The following is a 21,187-nucleotide window of genomic DNA, read 5'->3' on the forward strand; positions in this document are numbered from 1 at the left end:
GGTGCAGGTAGATGGGACTAGGCAGAAGATCAGGTCGGCATGGACTAGATGGGCCAAAAGGCCTGTTTCTGTGCTGTCGTACTCTAGGACTCTAAAAATGAGAGTAGAGGACAAAGCTTCAATAAATGATTATAAAGAACTATCTGTAGAGAGGTAGTTCAGTCATAGAACAAGTATAGCACTGGAAAAGGCCCTTCAGCCCACCATGTCTGTGCTGATTATGATGCCAAATTTAACTAATCCCATCTGCCTGCACATGATTCATATCCTTCCATTCCCTGCATGTTCGTGTGTCTGTCTAAACGTCTCTTAAACATTGCCATCATATCTGCGTCCATCACCTCCCCTTCCAGCCCATTCCTGGCACCCACCACTCTGGAAAACAAACCTCCCTCACAAATCTCCTCTAAACTTTCCCCCCTCCTACTTTAAAGCTCTGCCCTCTAGTATTTGACATTTCCACCCTGGGAAAAAGACTGTCAACCCTATCTATGCCTCTCATAATTTTATAGACTTCTATCATTGCCCCTCAACCAATGAGGAAAGAATCCAAGTTTGCCCAACCTCTCCTTATAGCTGGTACTTTCTAATCCAGGCAGCACCCTGGTGAACCTCTTCTGCTCCCTCTCCAAAGCCTCCACATCCTCCCTGTAATGGGGCAACCAGAACTGCACACAGTACTCCACGTGCGGCCTAACCAAAGTTTTGTACAGCTGCAACATAACTTCCCGAATTTTATACTCAACACCCCTACTGATGAAGGCAAGCATGCCATACACCTCTTTACCACCTTATCCACTTGCGTTGCCACTTTCAGGGAGCTTTGGACGTGCGCCCCAAGATCCCTTTGTATGTCAATATTCCTGAGGGTCCTGCCATTTACGGCATACTTTCCTCTTATATTTGACCTCCCAAAGTGCAACACCTCACACTTGTCTGGACTAAACTCCATCTGCCGTTTCTCTGCCCACATTTCCAACTCGTGTATATCCTGCTGAATCGTTTGAGAACCTTCCTCACTATCAACAACTCCACCAATTTTTGTGTTACTCATCAGCCCACCTATAGATTCATCCAAATCATTTATATACATCACAACCACAGAGGTCCCCACACTGATCCTTACGGAACATCTCTGGTCACAGACTTCCAGCCAGAATGACACCCCTCCACCATTAGCCCCTGCCTTTTACAGCCAAGCCAATTTAGAATCTGATCTACCAAGTCTCCACAAATCCAATTTGCCTTAATCTTTTTGATTAGTCTACCATAAGGGACCTTGTCAAATGCTTTACTAAAAGTCCACGTAGATAACATCCACTGCCCCGCCTCATCAATCATCTTCGTCACCTCCTCATAAAACTCAAATCAAGTTTGTAAGACATGACCTCCCCTGCACAAAGACAAGATGGAGTCCTTTAATTAAGATTTGTGGACAAGAGAGTTGGCAGTCTGGAGACATTAAGAGCACTGCCTGCTATTTTCACCAGAGAAGATAAGGAAGAAGGCTTGAAGGACCCTTAAAATAATTACATGAAAATGTGTGTGTCACGAAGGGAGAGAGTTTTGAGGGCAGCAAGTGAAGACAGCATGCCAGCTTACCTGGTCCAAAGCATCAGCTGAAAACAGACCAAGTTATTACAGGTCAGACACCAAAATGGAGACTGTTGTCATTGAGCTCAGTCTGAAACTGGAGATTGGAGTGCAGTTTGAGAAAAGCATTGGAGGGGCTTGTAGAGAAACAACAGTCATTCTGAAAGTGGCAAAGGATAGGGGGTCAAAATGTCGGATTGTGGCTGGAAAATCAAGGCGGGCAAGAGCAACATAAACTGCAGGTTACGTAAGTGAGGAACATTTTAAAGAAATTAATATCTTAACTAAATAAATATATTATCTTAATAGAGAATTCGGAGGGTTAGAAGACGCGAAATGAGATTGACTGTAGAAATGAAGGGTGGGGAGTAACAAAACGTCAGAACTACTCTGGCTGATGGCGTCACTTTTGGAAACATGCCACACAATGAGTATCCAGGTGAGGCCACACCTCAGGGATCAACAACAGCTTCTTCATCATTGCCATCAGGTTCTGGAACCCACCTGAAAAACCTAAAACTACCTTGGACTATTACTTCTTTCTTCTCTCGATTTGCACTAATCTCATTACATTTTATTTTATTTTGTTGTGTACATATAATTTATTTTAAGTTTATGTTAACTTAGCTTTGTCATGCTTTGTAACGTACTATGCTGCTACTGCAAAAAGTTAAATTTCATGGCATTCATACCCTGAGTATGTATGTCTATGAGCATCTATGTCCTGGGTATATACTGCATGTCTATGACAATGAACTTGAACATGCCACACAACGGATATCCAGGTGAAAATGGAGGGCAATGAACAATAAAGGGAAGAAGGTGAGATCGAGATGAGAAGGGAAGCTAGCCAGCATGTTTCTTTGCCACTGTGGAGGCTTTGAAATAAAGTACAGTGTTCATACAATGCAAAGTAAACAACTTCGATCTGAGAATAAATTGGTAAATTGGTTTATTATTGTCACATGTACCGATGTACAGTGAAAAACTTGCTTTGCATACCGTTCATACAGATCATTTCATCACACCAGTGCATTGAGGCAGTACAAGGGAAAACAATAACAGAATGCAGAATAAAGTGTCACAGTTACAGAGAAAGTGCAGTGCAGGCAGACAATAAGGTACAAAGTCATAACGAGGTAGATTGTGAAGTCATGAGTCCATCTTATTGTACTAAGGAACCGTTCAATAGTCTTATAACAGTGGGATAGAAGCTGTCTTTGAGCCTGGTGGTACGTGCTTTCAGGCTTTTGTATCTTCTGCTCAATGGCAGGGGGGAGAAGAGACACTAGGAACCAGTCTGGCTGTATAACATATGCACTCCTGTTTGATAACCCAAAGACTCATCCACAGGAGATGCTGCTGAAGCGGGGGGGAGGGGTGCTGATGGAGGTGGAGGAGGAGATCCCACACAGGATCTGGTGAGGACAAGGGCATCCCATCTTAAGGGAAGGTTGTTCTGCAACAGACAAATGAAGGACCAGTATAATGGTTAATCAAGTTACGGGAAGGGATGTGGAGATATATTGAAGGAGTTAGAGGAAGACTGAGTGTCGGGTGAATAATGGACACACATATGAAGTTCATGGCCCATACCCAGTTAGGCCAGTTTCGGTCCCATCTGTACATCAGTGAAGGTCTTCATGACAGAGAGAAATTTGACATGGCAGAAAAAAATATTCAACAAAAAAGAGAAAATTAAAAAAAACACAATCTACAATTGCTTTACCATTAGTCTAGTTGTGATGAATAACAATAAGCAATAAAAGGAAGCAACAAATGTCACAAACCTTCCTTTGGCTGAGTGGAAGCATTCAGGACTGCTCCCCAAGACCTTTGCTCCAGGACTTATACACATAATCTCAACCAGCACTTCAGTGTACTACCGGGTAGTGCTGCATGGTCAGAGGTATCATCTACTGACATTAAACTTAGATATGATGGAAGTCCTATTGCCTTAGTTGAAAAGATGACTTGGGGCCCCCTCTCAATCACTAACATTAGATTATCTACCAACTCCTTGAATGGATCTTCAGTACATATTTGCATTTCTAACAATCAATGGCTATTCATAGCTTGAAGAGATTGCCAAGAAGCGAAACACAGTGCTGGGCGGGGATAACATTATCAACATGTCTTACTGTAGGCGCAGCCAGCAACAACATCACTCCACACGTGGTCGCCCTCTTCCTTGTCCAATCAGATATCACCCCTGCAAGGATTCCACCTGTAGAAGCATCACAGAGTTGACCGTCAGTACACAGTAACAACCCAACTACAGAAAAACCCCAAAAATCCAGTTTGGGAATCCTCATGGCTCAGCACCTGGCTCACTCATTCGTACAGCAGGTCCTCGTTATCCGCAGACCTGTGTACATGGAAGGTCGGCCGTGTACTACTGGGAGTATGGGTTGGGTGCACAGCTGGAGCAGGGGTCGGGAACACCAGGAGTCAGGAAGGCGGGTGGGTTTGCGATCGGAGCCAAGGTCCGGGTTGCCTGTATATTTCAGCTTGGCTTCCCATGTCAAGCTGCATCATTGGCAATTGGTTTATTATTGTCACATGGACCAAGATACAGTGAAAAGCTTTTGTTTGCATGCCATCCAGACAGATCATACTATACGCAAGTATATCGAGGTAGTAAAAAGGGGAACAAAGAACAGAATGCAGAATATAGTGTTACAAGTACAGAGATAGTGCAGTGCAGGTAAACAAATAAAGTGCATGGGCCATGACAAGGTCAACTGAGAGATCAAGAGTTCATCTTTAGCGTACAAGAGGTCTGTTCAAGAGTCTTATAACAGGGGGATAGAAGCTGCCCTTGAACCTGATGGTACGTGTTCTCAAGCTTTTGTATCTTCAACCCAACAGGAAAGGGGAGGAGAATGATGGCATGGGAAGGATCCTTGATTATGTTGGCAGCTTTCACAAGGCAGCAGGAAGTGTAAACAAACTCAATGGAGGGGAGGCTGGTTTCACTAGGCTCTGTGGCCCCTGCTCTCTTTAAACTCAAGGTGTTCATTGGAAAATTTATTACACCACTGTGTATCATGTTTCAAAAAAAAGCAAAAGTGTGTTAGGATCACAGGAGTTACATCTGATAGTCCATAAAACCTGCTTGTCCAGCACCACCAAAATCCTAAGGATGCCGGATATTCAGAGTTTTACTGTATTTCAATACACAATTGTGGGATGTTCAGAGCTGTCAGTATTTGACAATCTCCAGGGGATGGTCGTTTGTGCATTCTGCAATAAACTGCTATGCAGGACACAGAATAACCAAGGAGGAAGTAAAAATGAATTATTGGTAATTTACCACAAGAAATGACATCCTGGAAACCTTTAAGCTCACTGATACTGATTCACGATTTGAAAACACTGTGGCTGTGTGCCATTTGGCACTAGCACTGTGCTGGTATTTACACACCTTCTGTTTGATCAGTTATTACCCTTTGACTGGTTGATAGCCCATAAAATCTCTTGTGTCGATGACCTTTGATTCTGACCCTGTTTTCACTCCAAAGTAACGTTGTGTGGAGTGCAGTATCAGAGCCAGCTCCCCCTGCACAGCGAAAGAAGGGAAGGAATAGACAAAACATGGAGGGAAAGCAAATGATTATTAAGGGGAAATATGTGAATGCGTTGGGGGGGGAGGGAGAGAGGGGGGGAGGGAAAGGGGGGGAGAGGGGGGAGAAGTAAAGGAGGATGAGTGTGAGGAAGGTACAGAAAATGTGACCTAGAAAACAGAGATGAAGGGAAGGGATAAATAAAAGAAAAAGGGGAAAAGAAAATATATCAGAGCAAGAGAAGGAGAGGAAGAATGAGGAGGAAACCAAAGTAAAATACGGAGAAGATGAAAGATTAAAGAAGTAAGAGCAAAAGGTGCAGATTTGATACCTAAAAGGATCAAACCTCATGGAGTTTGCTGACAGGTGAATGGTCCACTGTTTAAAGAAAGGTGTCCAGACAAAGGTATGGAGGGTACGGAGAGCAAAACTTCCAGCAGTTGGGAATTCAAGCCTATTGTAGCAACTCCTTTGTGATGTAAATATAATCCTTTTGCTGAGTTTCAAACTAAGAAAGTGAGGGCAAGTCTGGCAGAGCCAGTACAACAGCCACACCAAACTTCAGTGTGATGAACGGTTACTGCATTTTGCAAGGACTTTGCCACCCCCTAGATTACACAAACCGTTCATGTACCACAAAGGGAAATTAACAGTCTTTTCCAACACAATGAACAAACATTTACAGTACAGAGGTCGCCACTGGGCACACCTCTATTGTTAAAATGGACACGAGTGTGTCTCAGACAAAAACAGAAAATGTTGGAAATACTCAGCAGGTCAGGCCGTATCTGTGGGAAGAGAAAGAGCATCAATGTTTCAGGTCAGAGACCCTTCATCAGAACTGAAATGGAGATAAAAGCAGCTTGTTAAGCTGCAGAGAGGGTGGGATGTCTCTGAAACCGTGGTGACCATCAGGATAAACGGTAAACAAGGTTATCTGGTGAATGGGGGTGGTTAGAGAGTGACAACATGGACAAAAGAATGTGGGAGATGTGAAGTGCAGAGCAGGAGGACATGCCCAGCAGGTCAGGCTGGACACGTCCTCCACTCCCAGAGAGAAAAAAAGTAAAGGGGGAGAAAATACGCTGAACTAATATTGCAGATGGACAACTGATACAACTGACAAATCAAGTTCCCCAAAGCTGTAGAATTCAGTATCGAGTCCAGAAGGCTACAATGTGCCCAGACAGAAGATGAGGTGCTGTTCTTCAAGCTTGCGTTGGGTCTCACTGTGACAGTACAGGAGGTCACAGACCGATAGGTCAGAGTGGGAGTTAGGTGGAGAATTCAAGTAACAGATATTTAGATAAGCTCAGGGTCACCCCTGCAGACTGAACAGAGGCGCTCTGTAAACTGATCTAAGAAAATCTCTTAGATCTGCATCAACCTGCATCCCAGATGTTTGTCTAATACAAGTTGTGGATTGCAGTGAACATCAAACCATCAAATGATGCCTTGGTTAGGTCCCTACCAACAACTAATGTCTGGTAGTGCAATCTGAAGCATTTGGTCCACCCTTTCATAGAGACTTAAAAAATATAATCTCCTTATTACAATAATTTAGTGGAACCATACCTATGATTCCACCTACGTCGAAGAGTGTCGAAAAATCTCCGGCTTTTTTGGCATCGAAGTGCTCTGGGGGAATAAAATTAAACAAGGAAAAGTTAGATACATCATGATCACTGGTCAATGCAGACTTCCACCCGTATGGGAATGATGCTTTCAATTATGGCGATGAGCGTGTCCAATAAAGGGCTTCTAATGTTCTGGAGTGGACCCTGTGAATTGGAATGTACCACATGTAACCCAAGAAAGGAGAGAAAATGGGGAGCAAATAATTACCACAGGAACAAGGCACTTTAAAAATCATTGTATGATTCTGCAGAGTTAATGGTTTTAAGAAGTGCAAATAATACATGACATCTATTAAAGGTCTTAAGGCAAAATCAAACACAGGAAACCAGTCCGTGCAGTATAACTGGACTTATAGAGAGATAGCACACAAGGCTGTCCTTCGTAATTAGGGAGTGATAGCTGGAATGGATGATCTGGTACAGCAATTTGAATACGTAGGAATGCAAGAAGCTGCAGAGAGTAGTGGACTCAGCTCAATACATCACCGGCACATCCCTCCCCACCATCGGTAGTATCTACAGGAGGCGCTGCCTCAAGAAGGCAACATCCATCATCAAAGATCCCCACCATCCGGGCCATGCCATCTTCTCGCAGCTCCCATCGGGCAGGAGGTACAGAAGCCTGAAGTCCCACACCACCAGGTTCAGGAACAGCTACTTCCCTTCAGCCATTCAGTTCTTGAACCAACCAGCACAACCCTAATCACCACAGTTTAGCAACACTACGACCACTTTAATCACTTTGCACCACAATGGACTTTGAATTTTTTTTTGTTCTAATTGTGTTCTTTCTAGTAAAAATTGTGTACAATTAATGTTTAATTTGTGTTTTTCTTGTGAATGCTGCTTATCTGATGCTGTGTGCCTGTGATGCTGCTGCAAGTAAGTTTTTCTTTGCATCTGTGCACACATGGACTTGTGCAGATGACAATAAACTCGACTTTGACTTTGAAAGTGCTCAATGGGAATTTTATTACGAGCACAACCGATATCACCATCTCCTGTAAGTTTTCTCCCTAGGTTTTGCTTGCTGCAGCATCGTGGGAAGTTCTGGAGAATTGACAACCCAATTCGTCATGTTCTTCAGGAGAGAAGCTCTATCTTTTCCCAGTCCCACCTTTTTGTGAAGCTAGGTTTAGTGTTTCATTGTACGTATGACAATAAACTCGACTTTGACTTTGGAACTGAGATTTAATAATGAACTAAAGAGTGAGCAGGAATGAACGGCCCTCTTGTGGGACAGGAGGGTGAATTGATGTAAACATCAGTCCTTGGGCATCAGCTACTAAAGAGCAGGAAACCACCCTACCTCAGCTCACCGTCTGCTGCTGAAACCCTCATTCATGCCTTTGACACCTCTAGACTTGATCACTCCAAACCACCCCTGACCAGACTCCTTCATCCCACCTGCTGATGGGTAGGATGGTGGAGTGTAGCCAGAAGTGACTACTGAAGTCATTCAAAACTCTGCTGCCCAAAACCCTTCACCCCTTGCTGATCAACCTTGGCTCATTAACTAATGCCTCAATTTTAAAACTGTTATCCCAATGTTCACAGGGATTAACTTCATGTTTTGGACATGTCAGAGTCTTAAAAAAATATTGGGCAGAGGTGTTTCAAACTTTTTCTGTGCTCTTTAAAATAAATTTTAAACGTAATCCTCTGACTGCATCATTTGGGATTGTTGGAGAAAAAGATATAACTTTGGAGGCTTCTGATTTACATATTCTGGCTTTTATTTCTCTTATAGCCAGGAGGGCTATGTTGCTTAAATGGAAGGAAGTCACTCTGCCTACTCATGCCCAATGTTTACAGGATGTTATGTCACACCTAAATTTAGAGAAGATCCGCTGTTCAATTTCTGAATCTAACTTAGATTTTCAAATGCTGTGGGGACCTTTTTTGAATTATTTTCAAAACCTTTGATTTGGTGGCTAAAATACAGATATTGGCTGATATCGCCATGTGTCAAGGGTTTTTCCTTGTCCTTTTTCTTTATTAAACACCTTCAGTCTTGGTAGTGGGTTTAGATTTTTTTTATATAATAAAATTTTAAAAAAACTTCAGGAATGAAACAAGAGAGAGATGGAAGAGAATGAACCAGAATTCTTTGGAATTTAGGCAGTTTACTGAAACATATGAAATTCTTAAAGGATTTGACAGAGTATGAGGACAGAGAGTACGTTGACAGGGGATATCAAGATAAGGCGTCAGCCATTAGAGGTCAGAAAGAATTTCGATTTGAGGTTTGAATCATTAGGATTCTCTATCCCAGTGAGCTGTGGACGTTTGATCATTGAATATATTCAAAGCCGAGACTGGTTGACTTTTTTTTTGGGCACCAGTGGAAATTGAGGGATGCAAGGATTGATTAGAAAATTGGATATTTTGTCCAAATTCAGGCAAGGTCTTATCACTGACAGAACAGGCTAATGACCAAATAGCCTGCCCCTTTTCCTGTTTCTGCAGTTCATAAAGGAGGCAGACATTGCTGGCAAGAACAATTATTCATTCCTCATTGGCAATCAACAATGCTTGCTAGGCCATTCACAGGCAACTAAGCACATTAGTGCAGGGCTGGAGATACAAGCAGGCCGGACCAAGTAAGAACAGATACCCTTCCCCAAAGTGCAAAAGTGAACCAGCAATCCAACAGCTTCAAGGTCAGCATTTTAATTATTATATTTTTTAAACACAGCCTAAATTAGATTCAAATCTTAATTTTTTTTAAATAATTTTTTCAAAAGACATGGGCATCATGGGCAAGGTCAGCATTTATCATCTGTTTCCGTAACTGAGAGGCTTCATGAAAAACAGAGAATGCTGGAAATGCTCAGCAGGTCAGGCAGCATCTGAGGACAGAGAAACAATATTAACGTTTCACGTCGATGACCTCCTGGCAGACCAATGGCATGGCTGGCCATTTCAGGGACTCATTGCAGTCTGGTGATGCATAAAATCCAGAATCGGCTAAGGATTTCACTCATAAAGAAAAAGAACCACCTGGTTTCATGATCACCACCTTTTCACCAATGTTATTTAATCTGTAACTTTTTTTAAAGACAGCCAGGGTGAGATATGAACTCTAATCTCAACTGTACAGTGCTCTGGCATACCCATCCCAAACATACCCATCAACTTCCACATTGGGATGCGAATTACTTTTGTTCGTCCAAGAACAAAAGCCACTACTTATCAAGGAGAATGTGCTGCCGTAGATGATACCTCCTCCAGGTACTGTACATTCATTAGGAAAAAAAGCTACACCAGGAATTTCAACATTAGTCCAGTTCATTGCAATACCAGCACCAGCTGATGCTGCTACTCACCTTTGTTGGCAAGATACATTGGGAGCCAGAAGAGGAACGTATAACTGACGAGCTTGGCGAAGAGCAGACACAAGGAAAACTCCACCACCCCCTGCAAAAAACAACCCATCAGACAGTCGTTACATGTTCCCAGCACTGACACCATGGACCAACACAGCTTGGCATTGCCTCCACCAGCTCAGCCACAGAGATCACATCAGTCCACAGATGAGGAAAATCAAGCCAAAGGAATAGGCCAGCACTCAGGAATGCCACAATACAGAAGGGAATTATTTGGAAGTTACCACAGGACTACACAAAGAGCTCAACTGGCCAAGGAGGAGAGTAGGAGGAAAAACCCAGGCCCTATTCCCAACTTTTTCCCTTGGCCAGAGCAGCAACAAAGACAACTATTGTTCATCATGACTTGAGTTAGAGAAAGGAAATTAGCTGGCGTTCCTGCTCTTGTTCACTCCCAGCACATCCAACCGGTTTTCCAAAACTCAATGAAGAAAGGCCCCAGTGGTGAAGAGGAAGGCAGGTTGATTCAGTCCTATGGAACTGTACTCAGGAAACATTAACACCTTCCCAGTGGTCCAAGGTCTCCAGTGAGCGCCACAACAAGCTAACACCTTTAGCAGGGTGGTGTAATAGAGTACAGAGAGAAACTATTTTCACTGGTAAGGTGGGTCAGTAACTGGGCAATGCAGATCAAAATGACTGGTACTAAAAGCCAGACTGTCAGGCGTTTTTGGATAAATGAGCAGATATTTTATAGACACACGTTGCTGTGATCTGGAATGCACAGCCAGAAAGGGCATTGCAGGGAGATACAATGGGAACTTAATGGAATTTGGATAAACAAACACAAACTGGCACAACCATAGCGAAAGAGCATAAGAATGGGATGAGCTGGACTACTCCTCCAAGGAGCTGGCACAGGCACAATGGGCCAAATGGCTTCCTCCTGTGCTCAAATGATTCCACCAAGAGAGGAAAAGAAAACAGAATATTCACAAGAGCTTGTAGAACTCCAACTCAAAAAGTGAGAAGGGGACAGACGTCAGGAAATCACAGAACTTTATTTTCCGATATAGAGCCTGAATTTTTTCCAATGTTTCTTGCAATCGGGCCAATATAACATCTGCCTTCCTAACGTATTTTGTAGCTACACGTAAACTTCCTAAATCTCAGGAGTCAGTGTACTATTCCCTCAGTGTATTAACAGATAATAATTTCTCACTGTTTTAAAAATAAAACTGGTTTTCCATTCCGCCAAAGTGGATAACTTCATATTTTCATTCTCCCATGTTATGCTCAAGGAAAACCCAAAAAAGACATTTAATTAATATGTGAAAAGAAAGCAATTAGAAAGATAAGAGTGCATTCTAAACAGAACAAAAGCAGAAGACGTTCCACGACTTTCATAAGTCGTGTTCCAAACCACAACTTTCATAAGTCGTGGGATCAAGTTTAAGAGCCACGAAGTGATTATGCAGCTTTACAAAACTCTGGTAGGCCACACTTAGAGTACTGTGTCCAGTTCTGGTCACCTCATTATAGGAAGGATGTGGAGGCGTTGGAAAGGGTGCAGAGGAGATTTACCAGGATGCTGCCTGGATTAGAGAGTATGGAATATGAGGAGAGACTAAGGGAGCTAGGGCTTCACTCATTGGAGAGAAGGAAGATGAGGGGAGACATGATAGAGGTATACAAAATATTAAGAGGAATAGATAGAGTGGACAGCCAGCACCTCTTTCCCAGGGCACCAATGCTCAATACAAGAGGGCATGGCTTTAAGGTAATGGGGGGGGAAGTTCAAGGGAGAAGTCAGAGGGAGGTTTTTCACCCAGAGTGTGGTTGGGGCATGGAATGCGCTGCCTGGGGTGGTGGTGGAGGCTGATACGTTGGTCAAGTTCAAGAGATTGTTAGATAAGCATATGGAGGAATTTAAGATAGAGGGATATGTGGGAGGAAGGGTTAGATAGTCTTAGGAGTGGTTTGAAGGTCAGCCCAACGTGGTGGGCCGAAGGGCCTGTATTGTGCTGTATTGTTCTATGGTTCTATGTGCAAAGTTTTGAACGAATTTGCACCTTCCTTCAGAAGAGGAGGCTGATATTCAGGAGGTAGAATGTTAAGTATTGGAAAAGACAAACAGAAAAAGGCAGGACATAGAAAGGGGCTTGGTATTTTAAACGTCAACTCAAAATCAAGCCCCAAAAAAAAGTAACCCAAGCTCTTAAAAGAAGCAAGGGAGGAAATAGTGCAGGCTCTGACAATAATTTTCCCGTTCTTTTTGGCTACAGGTACAGTGCAGAGGACTGGGAGTTAAGATTAAGATCTTAAGATATCTTTATTAGTCACATGTACATCGAAGCACACAGTGAAATGCATCTTTTTTTGCATAGAGTGTTCTGGGGGCAGCCTGCAAGTGTCGCCACGCTTCCGGCGCCAACATAGCAAGCCCACAACTTCCTAACCTGTATGTCTTTGGAATGTGGGAGGAAACCAGAGCACCCGGAGGAAACCCACGCAGACACAGGAAGAACGTATAAACTCCCTACAGACAGCAGCCAGAACCATAGAACACTACAGCACAGAAAACAGGCCATTCGGCCCTTCTAGTCTGTGCCAAAACCTTATTCCGCTAGTCCCAATTGAATCCGGGTCGCTGACGCTGTAAAGCGTTATGCTAACCGCTACACTACCACGTGGTGCAAACAACGAGAACTGGAGGAACTCAATGGGTCTTCCAACTCTTGATTTTTGCTCCAGATTCCAGCATCTGCAGACTCTTGTGTCTCTGTGCTAATCTGGTACCACTCTTAGCAAAGGAGGAGGACAAACACAGACAATGAGGCCAGTCAGACTGACGCAGGTAGTAGGCAAGTTGCTGGATCTGAAATCTAGCAACAATCAGCATTTAGTGCAGCACAGGTCAATCAACAACAGTCTGCATTAACTTGTTTAGGGATGGTCATGTCTGACTAACGAATGAAATGTTTGGAGGAGGTAACAAAAAACTGTCGACAAGGGTAGAGCATCTGATGTGGTATAATGGACTTTGGCAAGATATTTGATAAAGTCCCACATGGTAGACTGATCAAAGAATGTAAAAGCCCATGGGATCCAAGGGAATATGGCGTGCCAAATTATAAAGTGGCTCTATGGCAGAGAGAAAAGGACAAGTTGACAGAAATGATAGCAACTGGTGGACTGTGTGCAGTGGGTTCCACAGGGCTCCCAATGAGCTTCTTGCTTTTCAAGGTACAGGTCCTCCTCACGTTCCAGCAGAGTTCTGTTCCTGTGAACTGTTCATAACCCGAACACCTCGCAAGTCGGGAACACGGCCACGAATCCCGAGTTCCTACACGGCAGTAACCTGAACACCTCGCAACAGCCGGCAAATCCATCCTGCCAGTCTCCCGGACACTCATTCGTATCTCCGGGCTGTATATAGATCAGGCGTTTGTAAGCTGGGGAGGGTTAGGGTTAGTGTAAATGTTTTACCCTGAAATATATAGGGGAAGGTTTCCAAATGATATCAAAACTGGCAATGTTACTGATAGTGAGGGAAAAATGGTCTTCCTGTAGCCTAGAACTTATGATATAGGAGCAGAATACGGCCATTCGGCCCATTGAGTCTGCTCTGCCATTCAATCATGGCTGATTTTTTTTAACCCCATTCTCCCACCTTCTCCCTGTAACCCTTAACCCCCTTACTAATCAAGAATCTATCAATCTCTGCCTTAAATACACCCAATGACTTGGCCTCCACAGCCCTCTGTGGCAACGAATTCCACAGATTCACCGCCCTCTGGCTGAAGAAATTCCTCCTCATCTCAGTTCTAAAGGGACGTCCCTTTATCCTGAGGCCGTGCCCTCAGATCCCAGACTCTCCCACTGATGGAAACATCTTCTCCACGTCTACTCTATCCAGACCTTTCAGTATCTGGTAGGTTTCAATGGGATCCCCCCCACTCATCCTTCTTGTTACGGACTCAGTGAAAGTCCCTTTAAGATAGAGAGTGTGTGTGTATGTGTGTGTGGGGCGTGCTTACGTCAATAGAAGATAAAGGACGGTGGTTGTTGAAGAAGTAAGAAGAAGAGGAAGGAGAGAGAGAGAAGGGAGAGAGACACCAGCCTGCTTGTTTTCTCTATCGATGGATGAGAAACAATAACTGTGTTTGCCACTGAAATCCATGTATGGAAGTTGGAAGTAATCCGGTGGAGTTCACTTTGTTGCTGACCTGTAGAAGGAAACAGGTATTTGTGTGTGGACGACCACGGTTCGGATGCTTTTCGGGGTGAGGCAGTCACTATCGAGTAAACACTGAAGTGTCGTTTGGGCTCCATCGTGGAACATTTGGATTTCGTATGTACTCTCTCTATGTTTTTCTACATCTACATCTTATCTTCAGACAACGGTGGTTGTTGAAGAAGCTCTTGCTCATGTTTCACCTTATGGCTTGCGGAACTGAACTTTAAGAACCATTCCGGAACTGGGAGTTTTGGACTTTGTCACACACACACACGACGAGTTTAGTTTTGGGGTTAACGTTCGAGGTTTAACATTTTTGAATTCTAACATACTAACATTTTTACTTTTATTTTACGTATTATCATAAGTAGTGATTAATAAAATAGTTTTTAACACTAAATCATGCTCAGTGTGTTTCTTTTGTTGCTGGTTTGTGACATTCTGAACATCAAGTACAGGCCCAGAGACATCAAATGTTCCTCGAGATATCTTGGACTCATTAGGTGGAGTTGGGGGAAAGCAAAAGTGGCAAGTGGGATTCAATCTGGAGATGATTGAGGTAACGCATTTGGGAAGGACAAACCAGGCAAGGGAATACATGATAGAGGTAGAGTACTGAGAGGTGCAGAGGAGTAGAGGGATATGGGAACATATGACCATGCATCTTTGAAGGTAGCAGGACAGGTGGATCGGATAGCTGGGAAGTTAGACGTATACATCCCTCGATTAGAAAAGCCACACAAAAGCAGAGAGGCTTTGCCACTTGGCATTGGACATTAGTTAGGCAACAAATGAAGTACTGTGTACAGTTCTGGTCACCACAGTACAGGAAGAATGTGGTAGCATGAGAGAAGAGATGGAAGGATGTGATCGGGCCGGGGAATTATAGTTCTGGGGAGAGACCATGTAGACTGGGGTTGTTTTCTATGGGAGATAAAAGAAGAGATTGAAAGGAGGTATAATTGAGCTTTATAAAGTTAGGACAGACCCAGATAAACAATGAGATGTCAGTAACTAGGCAGTATTAAATTAAATTGACCTGTTGAAGAATTAGAGTTGAAAAAATATTATTTCACTCAGTGTTGGGGTCTGAAACATACTGCTGGAGAAGTGTGATGGAGGCAGAAACACTTCTCACATTTAAAAAGGTACCTGGACGATCAAAGAAACATACAGTGCAGAAACTGGCCCCTTCGGCCCATCTCGTCCATGCTGACCTGATGACCAAACCCTTTGCCTGCATTAGGTCCGTGTCCCTCCACTCCCTTCCAACCCAAGTATCAAAACAAACAGCTTTTAAACATTGTAATTGTATCTGCCTCCACCACCTACTCATCCCAGATAACCATCACCCTCAGATGTGTGAAAAACCTACCCCTCAGATCATGAAGAACCATTGCATGGTTCGGAAACAAGAGGTTAATCTGAAGTCAACTGGCCAGCCTGGATATGCTTCCTTCTGTGCTATAAATGACTGTATTCCTGTGATATTTCATCTGCCCATTCACTTAACCTGCCTGTATCCCTTTGCAGCCTCCTTGCATCCTCCACATAGCTCACTGGCCCCTGGCTTTGTATCACTAGTGAACTTGGACACATTACAGTTCTAATATATTCAGTTCTACTCTATTTTCTGTCACTTAGCTTATTCCCCAACTCCAAGAACCCTCAATTTGCATGGTACCCATCAAATGCCTTTTGAAGATCCAGACATATCACAATCCACTGGCTACCCGTCATCTACCCTACTACTTACAAAATCAAAAAACTATACATCAAACATAATCCACAGTTTTATGGAAGTGTTCTGTTACTGTGGTCTTAATACAGGATTGCAGTAGTTTGCTGACAACCTTCAGTCAGCTGACATTTAAAATGTTGACAGGTAAGGATAGAGTAGATGTGGCTAGGCTGTTTCCCTTGGTGGGCGTGTCCAGGACCAGAGGGCACAATCTTAGAATTAGAGGGTACAGTTTCAAGACAGAGATGAGGAGAAGTTTCTTTACCCAGAGGGTGGTGAAATTGTGGAACTCCTTGCCACGCACAGCAGTGGAGGCCAGATCAGTGGGGGTATTCAAGGAGGAGATAGACAGATATCTAAATAGTCAGGGTATCAAGGGATATGGGGATAAGGCTGGCAAATGGGATTAGAATAGTTTTTTTTTTCTTCTTTTTTTCCCACCCCATTTCTTTTTCCCTTTTCCTTGGAGCAGACTCAATGGGCCGAATGGCCTGCTTCTGCTCCCTGATCTTGTGATCTTGTGAACTGGTCTGTAGTTCTCTACTTTCTCTCTCTCTCTTCTTGAATTGCAAAGGTTACATCTGCTGCTTTCTAATGCACCAGGGCTACAGAGAATTTTGCACAATTATGTTGAATGTGCCAGGACAGAGACTGCAAAGGTTACGATAAGAGCTTCATCAGTCCCTAATTAACAGTCCCAATTCCAAATACTTACAGGGATTCGCAAGGCTCCGAGGAAGCTGATGGCTGCAGGTGAATGACTTCTCTCACTGCTGACCGCAACAACATGACTGGTCACTAAACCGTTGGACTTGGTTGAAATCCTGACATCACTCTCCTTCAAAAAGCATTCTTCCTCTGGATCCTATTTTGAATTTTTATTAAAAAAGTGAGCAGTTTTAATTATTTTTTTAAATTATAGAACATTTAAAGTGACAGAAGGTACTTTATGTGTTTGTACAGGAGATGGGTCAGAAAGAGTGACCCATTTCTTCACCTACATGATGCACATACTGGTACACTATGAACACCATGAAACCAAGGAGGATAGAACAAAGGAGTGGAGTTGTGCTGTTCAGGAATTGGCAGTGTAGCAGTTAGCGTAATGCTATTACAGCGCCAGTGACCCGGGTTCAATTCCCACCATTGTCTGTAAGGAGTTTGTACATTCTCCCCGTGTCTGCGTGGGTTTCCTCCGGGTGCTCCAGTTTCCTCCCACATTCCAAAGACATACGGGTTAGGAAGTTGTGGGCATGCTATGTTGGCGCCAGAAGCATGGCGACACTTGCAGGCTGTCCCCAGAACACTCTATGCAAAAGGTTCACTTCACTGTGCATTTCGATGTACATGTGACTAATAAATAAATATCTAATCTAATATCTAACTTTTCCTTGTACTACCTCAATGCACTGTTTTTAATGAAATCATCTGCATGGATGGCATGCAAACATGTCACCTCGGTACATGTGACAATAATAAACCAATAATAATAATAAAGTTATTAATTGGGTCAACTAATCTGTTATAAATATTTGTGAGGTAAATAATTGAACATATTAATAAAACAGGAGCAGAAGGCTATAAAAACCCCTCAGTATCGCTCCACCGTTCATTAAGATCACAGCTGTCCCAATTGTGGCCTCAAATCTACTTTCTGAACTTTTTCCCGAAAACCCACAATAACCAAAAATTCTGCCCATCTCAAATAGATTCAATAACTCTGCCTCCAAGCTCTCTAGGTTGGACAATTTCAAATATCTGCAAGCCTCGAGGAAGAAATTCTTCCCCATCTCCATCCTAAAAGGACCAATGCCCGAGATCGAGATGGTCCTGAAGAAGGGTCCTGACCCGAAACGTTGACCGCCTGCTTTTCTCTACGGATGCTGCCTGGCCTGCTGAGTCCCTCCAGCACCATCGCGTTTTTCATTGCCCCAGTACTCTCTGACTTATACTTGCTCCTGAATAATGTCCATTTTAAAATTCTCATCCCCATTTTCCAAATCTTCTGTCATCTCACCCATTGCCACCAGCGCCATAACCCTAGTGTCGAGATGTCTGTATTCCTCCAATTCTGGTCTCATGATCATCCCACATTTACCCAGCCCAACAAAGTTGGACGTGCCTCCAGCTGCCAAGGCTTTGAGCTCTGGAATTCCCTCCCTAAACCCCGACTCTTGCCTCTTTTAGATATTCATTACTCCTTTGACCAAGCTTTTGCGATAATAACTTGGTGTCAATTTTTATTTGGTTACACTCTTCAGAAGTTCCTCAAGATATTTTAGTGGGTGAAGGTGCTATATGAATGGTAGTTGATGCATCAAATTAGGAGGGTCGGTTTGGGAGTGTGGGCTCATGCCTTTAACATTTTATTGATGCCTCATTTCTAGTTGTACAAGAACCTGGTAATGCTGCCTTTTCACCTTGCTGTGCACACTAACGCCAAGAACTAGGGTACAGCAGCGAGACCCATGCTCACCCTGTGCTAGTATGATCCGCAACCTGTCAGCTGTAGATAAACGCAAGGTCCGGGCATTTTTACTTACCGGAACTGTGTTGCTTTTGTTTTTTTGGTAAACCTGGCACTTGTGTTTAAACGTGTCCCATCCATTCAAGCACTTGGACGGTTTCTGTGAACAGGAGGAGAAAACAATTGACAAACCCAATCATACCAGACAAGTCACCATGGATACATCTCCCTTAAGCATGTTAAGTTGTGTGTTATTGAGGTAACATGACACTGGATGACTCCAACATGGTAACATGACCATTTGGCCCTTTGGGTTCATGCAATCCAATTTCTCCCTCTCCTTGCTTCCCGATAGCCTGCAACTTATTTTCTTTCCTGCTGATCAACTCCCCTTTGATTCTTTTGCCACTTGCCTACAGTAGGGAGGCAAATTATAGAGGCCAATTAACCTATCAATAGGTCTTTGGGACACGGGTGCTAACAGGAGCACCGGGGGAAATCTCCACACAGATGACAGCAGAGGTCAGCATCGAACCCAGATCCCTGGAGCTATGAAGCGGCAGCAATGACTGAGGCACCAGCATGCCACCGAGATCACTGTGCCTCCCCCAGCAGACCAACCGTCATCAGTCACTCCTCTATCTCTATCATTTCCTCCAGCATTTCAACCCGACAAGAAAGTGACCAAAATCCAGTAGAGTATCCATTACAGCAACATGGTCCAGCTTCAGCAATACTCGACACCACACAGGACACAGCAGCCTGCTTGGTAGGCTCCCCATCCACACCCACTCACTCCATCACCAACACACAGTAACAGCAGTGTGGACCATCTACAGGATGCACTGCAGCAACTCACCAAGACTCCTCAGACAGCACCTTCCAAACCCACCACCTCTACCAGCCAGAAGGACAAGGGCAGTAAAAGGACGGGAACACCACCCCCTGGGAGTTGACCTCCGAGCCATACACCACCCTGACCTGGAAATGTATGGCCGTTCCTTCACCGTCACTGGGTCAAAACCCTGGAACTCCCTCCCTAACAACATTGTGGATGCAACGACACCTCAGGGACTGCAGCGGATCAAGAAGGCAGCTCACCACCACCTTCTCAAGGGCAACTGGGGATGGGCAGTTAAGTGCTGGCTCAGCCTGCAAAGCTCACATCCCCTCAACGAATATATAAAAAAAAGGCAACCGAGCCTTCTTATGTTCTATGTGAGCCACAGACCAGCCATGATCTATCTAAGTGGCAGAACAGACTCAAGGGCCCGAATGGCCTTTTTCTGCTCCTATGTTCTCCCACTGATGAATTAAGAGTCACAAACAACCACAGGTATTCAGTCTCAAATAGAATCTCCACATTTTTCCTCCCCCACAGTGGCCACATGACCCTCAACAATTTTTAATTGATGCACCGTAGAGAGCATCCTATCCAGATGACTCACAGCTTGGTGCGACAACTGCTCTGCCCAAGACCACAAGACATTGCAGGGTTGTGAACACAGCCCAGTCTCTCCAAAAACCAGCCTCCCCTCCATGGACTCTGTCTATACTTCTCATTGCCTTGGGAAAGCACCCAACATAATCAAACATCCCACCCACCCTGGGCATTCTCTCTTCTACCCCCTCCCATCAGGCAGAAGATACAAGAGCTTGAAAACCTGCACCACCGGGCTCAAGGACAACTTCTAACCCACTGTTATGGAACTCTTCTTTCTTTTTCAATCTTTTTATTCATTTTCAAATTAATACAGATTGATATATAGCATCAATGTTTATACACGTAATACAAAGAGATCTGGAGAACAATCATGGCATCGATAATCATAAAGAACCATAAGATATAAAAAAAATCTGTAGATCCAACAATCTCTTAGTAAATGAATATAATATAAAAGGAAAGATTTATTATATAAATTTTTTTTAAAACCCAAATCAATAAGAAAAATTGTAAACAATATAAACTAAAAAGAAAAAATTGCAAAAAAAAACAAACAACAAAAAAAAAGAAAAAAAAACTGGGCTAAAATTTCTCAGCAGAAACAGAGCAATATTATGTGGTCAACTCCGCTCCTCCAAGTTGGAAAGTTATTGAAAGGGGATCTACATCATGTGAAAATATTGAATAAATGGACTCCAAATATCTTCAAATTTAAGCGAAGGATCGACAGTACCACTCCTAATTTTTTCCAAGTTTAAACATGATATAGTTTGAGAGAACCATTGAAAAGTAGTAGGGGGTATTGGATCCTTCCATTTAAGCAAAATGGATTGTTTGGCCATTAATGTAACAAGAACTCTTGAATGGACCTCTTGTACGATAAAGCTGAACTCTTGATCTCTCAGTCTACCTTGTCATGGCCTTTGCACCTTATTGTCTGCCTGTACCACAAGTTCGCTGGAACAGTAATACTTTATTGTGCATTCTGTTATTGCTTTTCCCTTTGTACTACCTCAACATACTTATATATGGAATGATCTGTATGGATGGCACGCAAAACAGTTTTTCACTGTATCTCAGCAGTGACAATAATAAACCAATTACGTCAGTGCTCAGAGAACTTGCTGTTGCAGTGATCCAAGGGCAGATGCATGAAGTTCAAAGTTAAGA

The 21,187-nt window shown here is 43.4% G+C and overlaps 1 protein-coding gene across 7 annotated transcripts in view; it reads right to left on the reverse strand.

Annotated features, from left to right (window-relative positions):
• LOC127570033 (glucose-6-phosphate exchanger SLC37A1-like) overlaps positions 1-21,187 on the reverse strand; it is an 87,989-nt gene that overhangs the window by 18,244 nt on the left and 48,558 nt on the right. For all 7 annotated transcript variants that reach the window (XR_007956290.1, XR_007956291.1, XM_052015247.1 and 4 more), the window contains 5 exons: positions 18,650-18,733; positions 16,822-16,971; positions 10,126-10,216; positions 6,735-6,797; positions 3,735-3,820 (listed from right to left, as the gene is read on the reverse strand). Coding sequence is in view for 5 of the 7 variants with exons in the window: in XM_052015247.1 (XP_051871207.1) it covers positions 3,735-3,820; positions 6,735-6,797; positions 10,126-10,216; positions 16,822-16,971; positions 18,650-18,733 (474 nt within the window). In the remaining 2 variants the exon portion in view is untranslated. The remainder of the gene's footprint in view (positions 1-3,734; positions 3,821-6,734; positions 6,798-10,125; positions 10,217-16,821; positions 16,972-18,649; positions 18,734-21,187) is intronic.

Source organism: Pristis pectinata, chromosome 4 (genome assembly GCF_009764475.1).
Source record: "Pristis pectinata isolate sPriPec2 chromosome 4, sPriPec2.1.pri, whole genome shotgun sequence".
NCBI lineage: Eukaryota > Metazoa > Chordata > Chondrichthyes > Rhinopristiformes > Pristidae > Pristis > Pristis pectinata.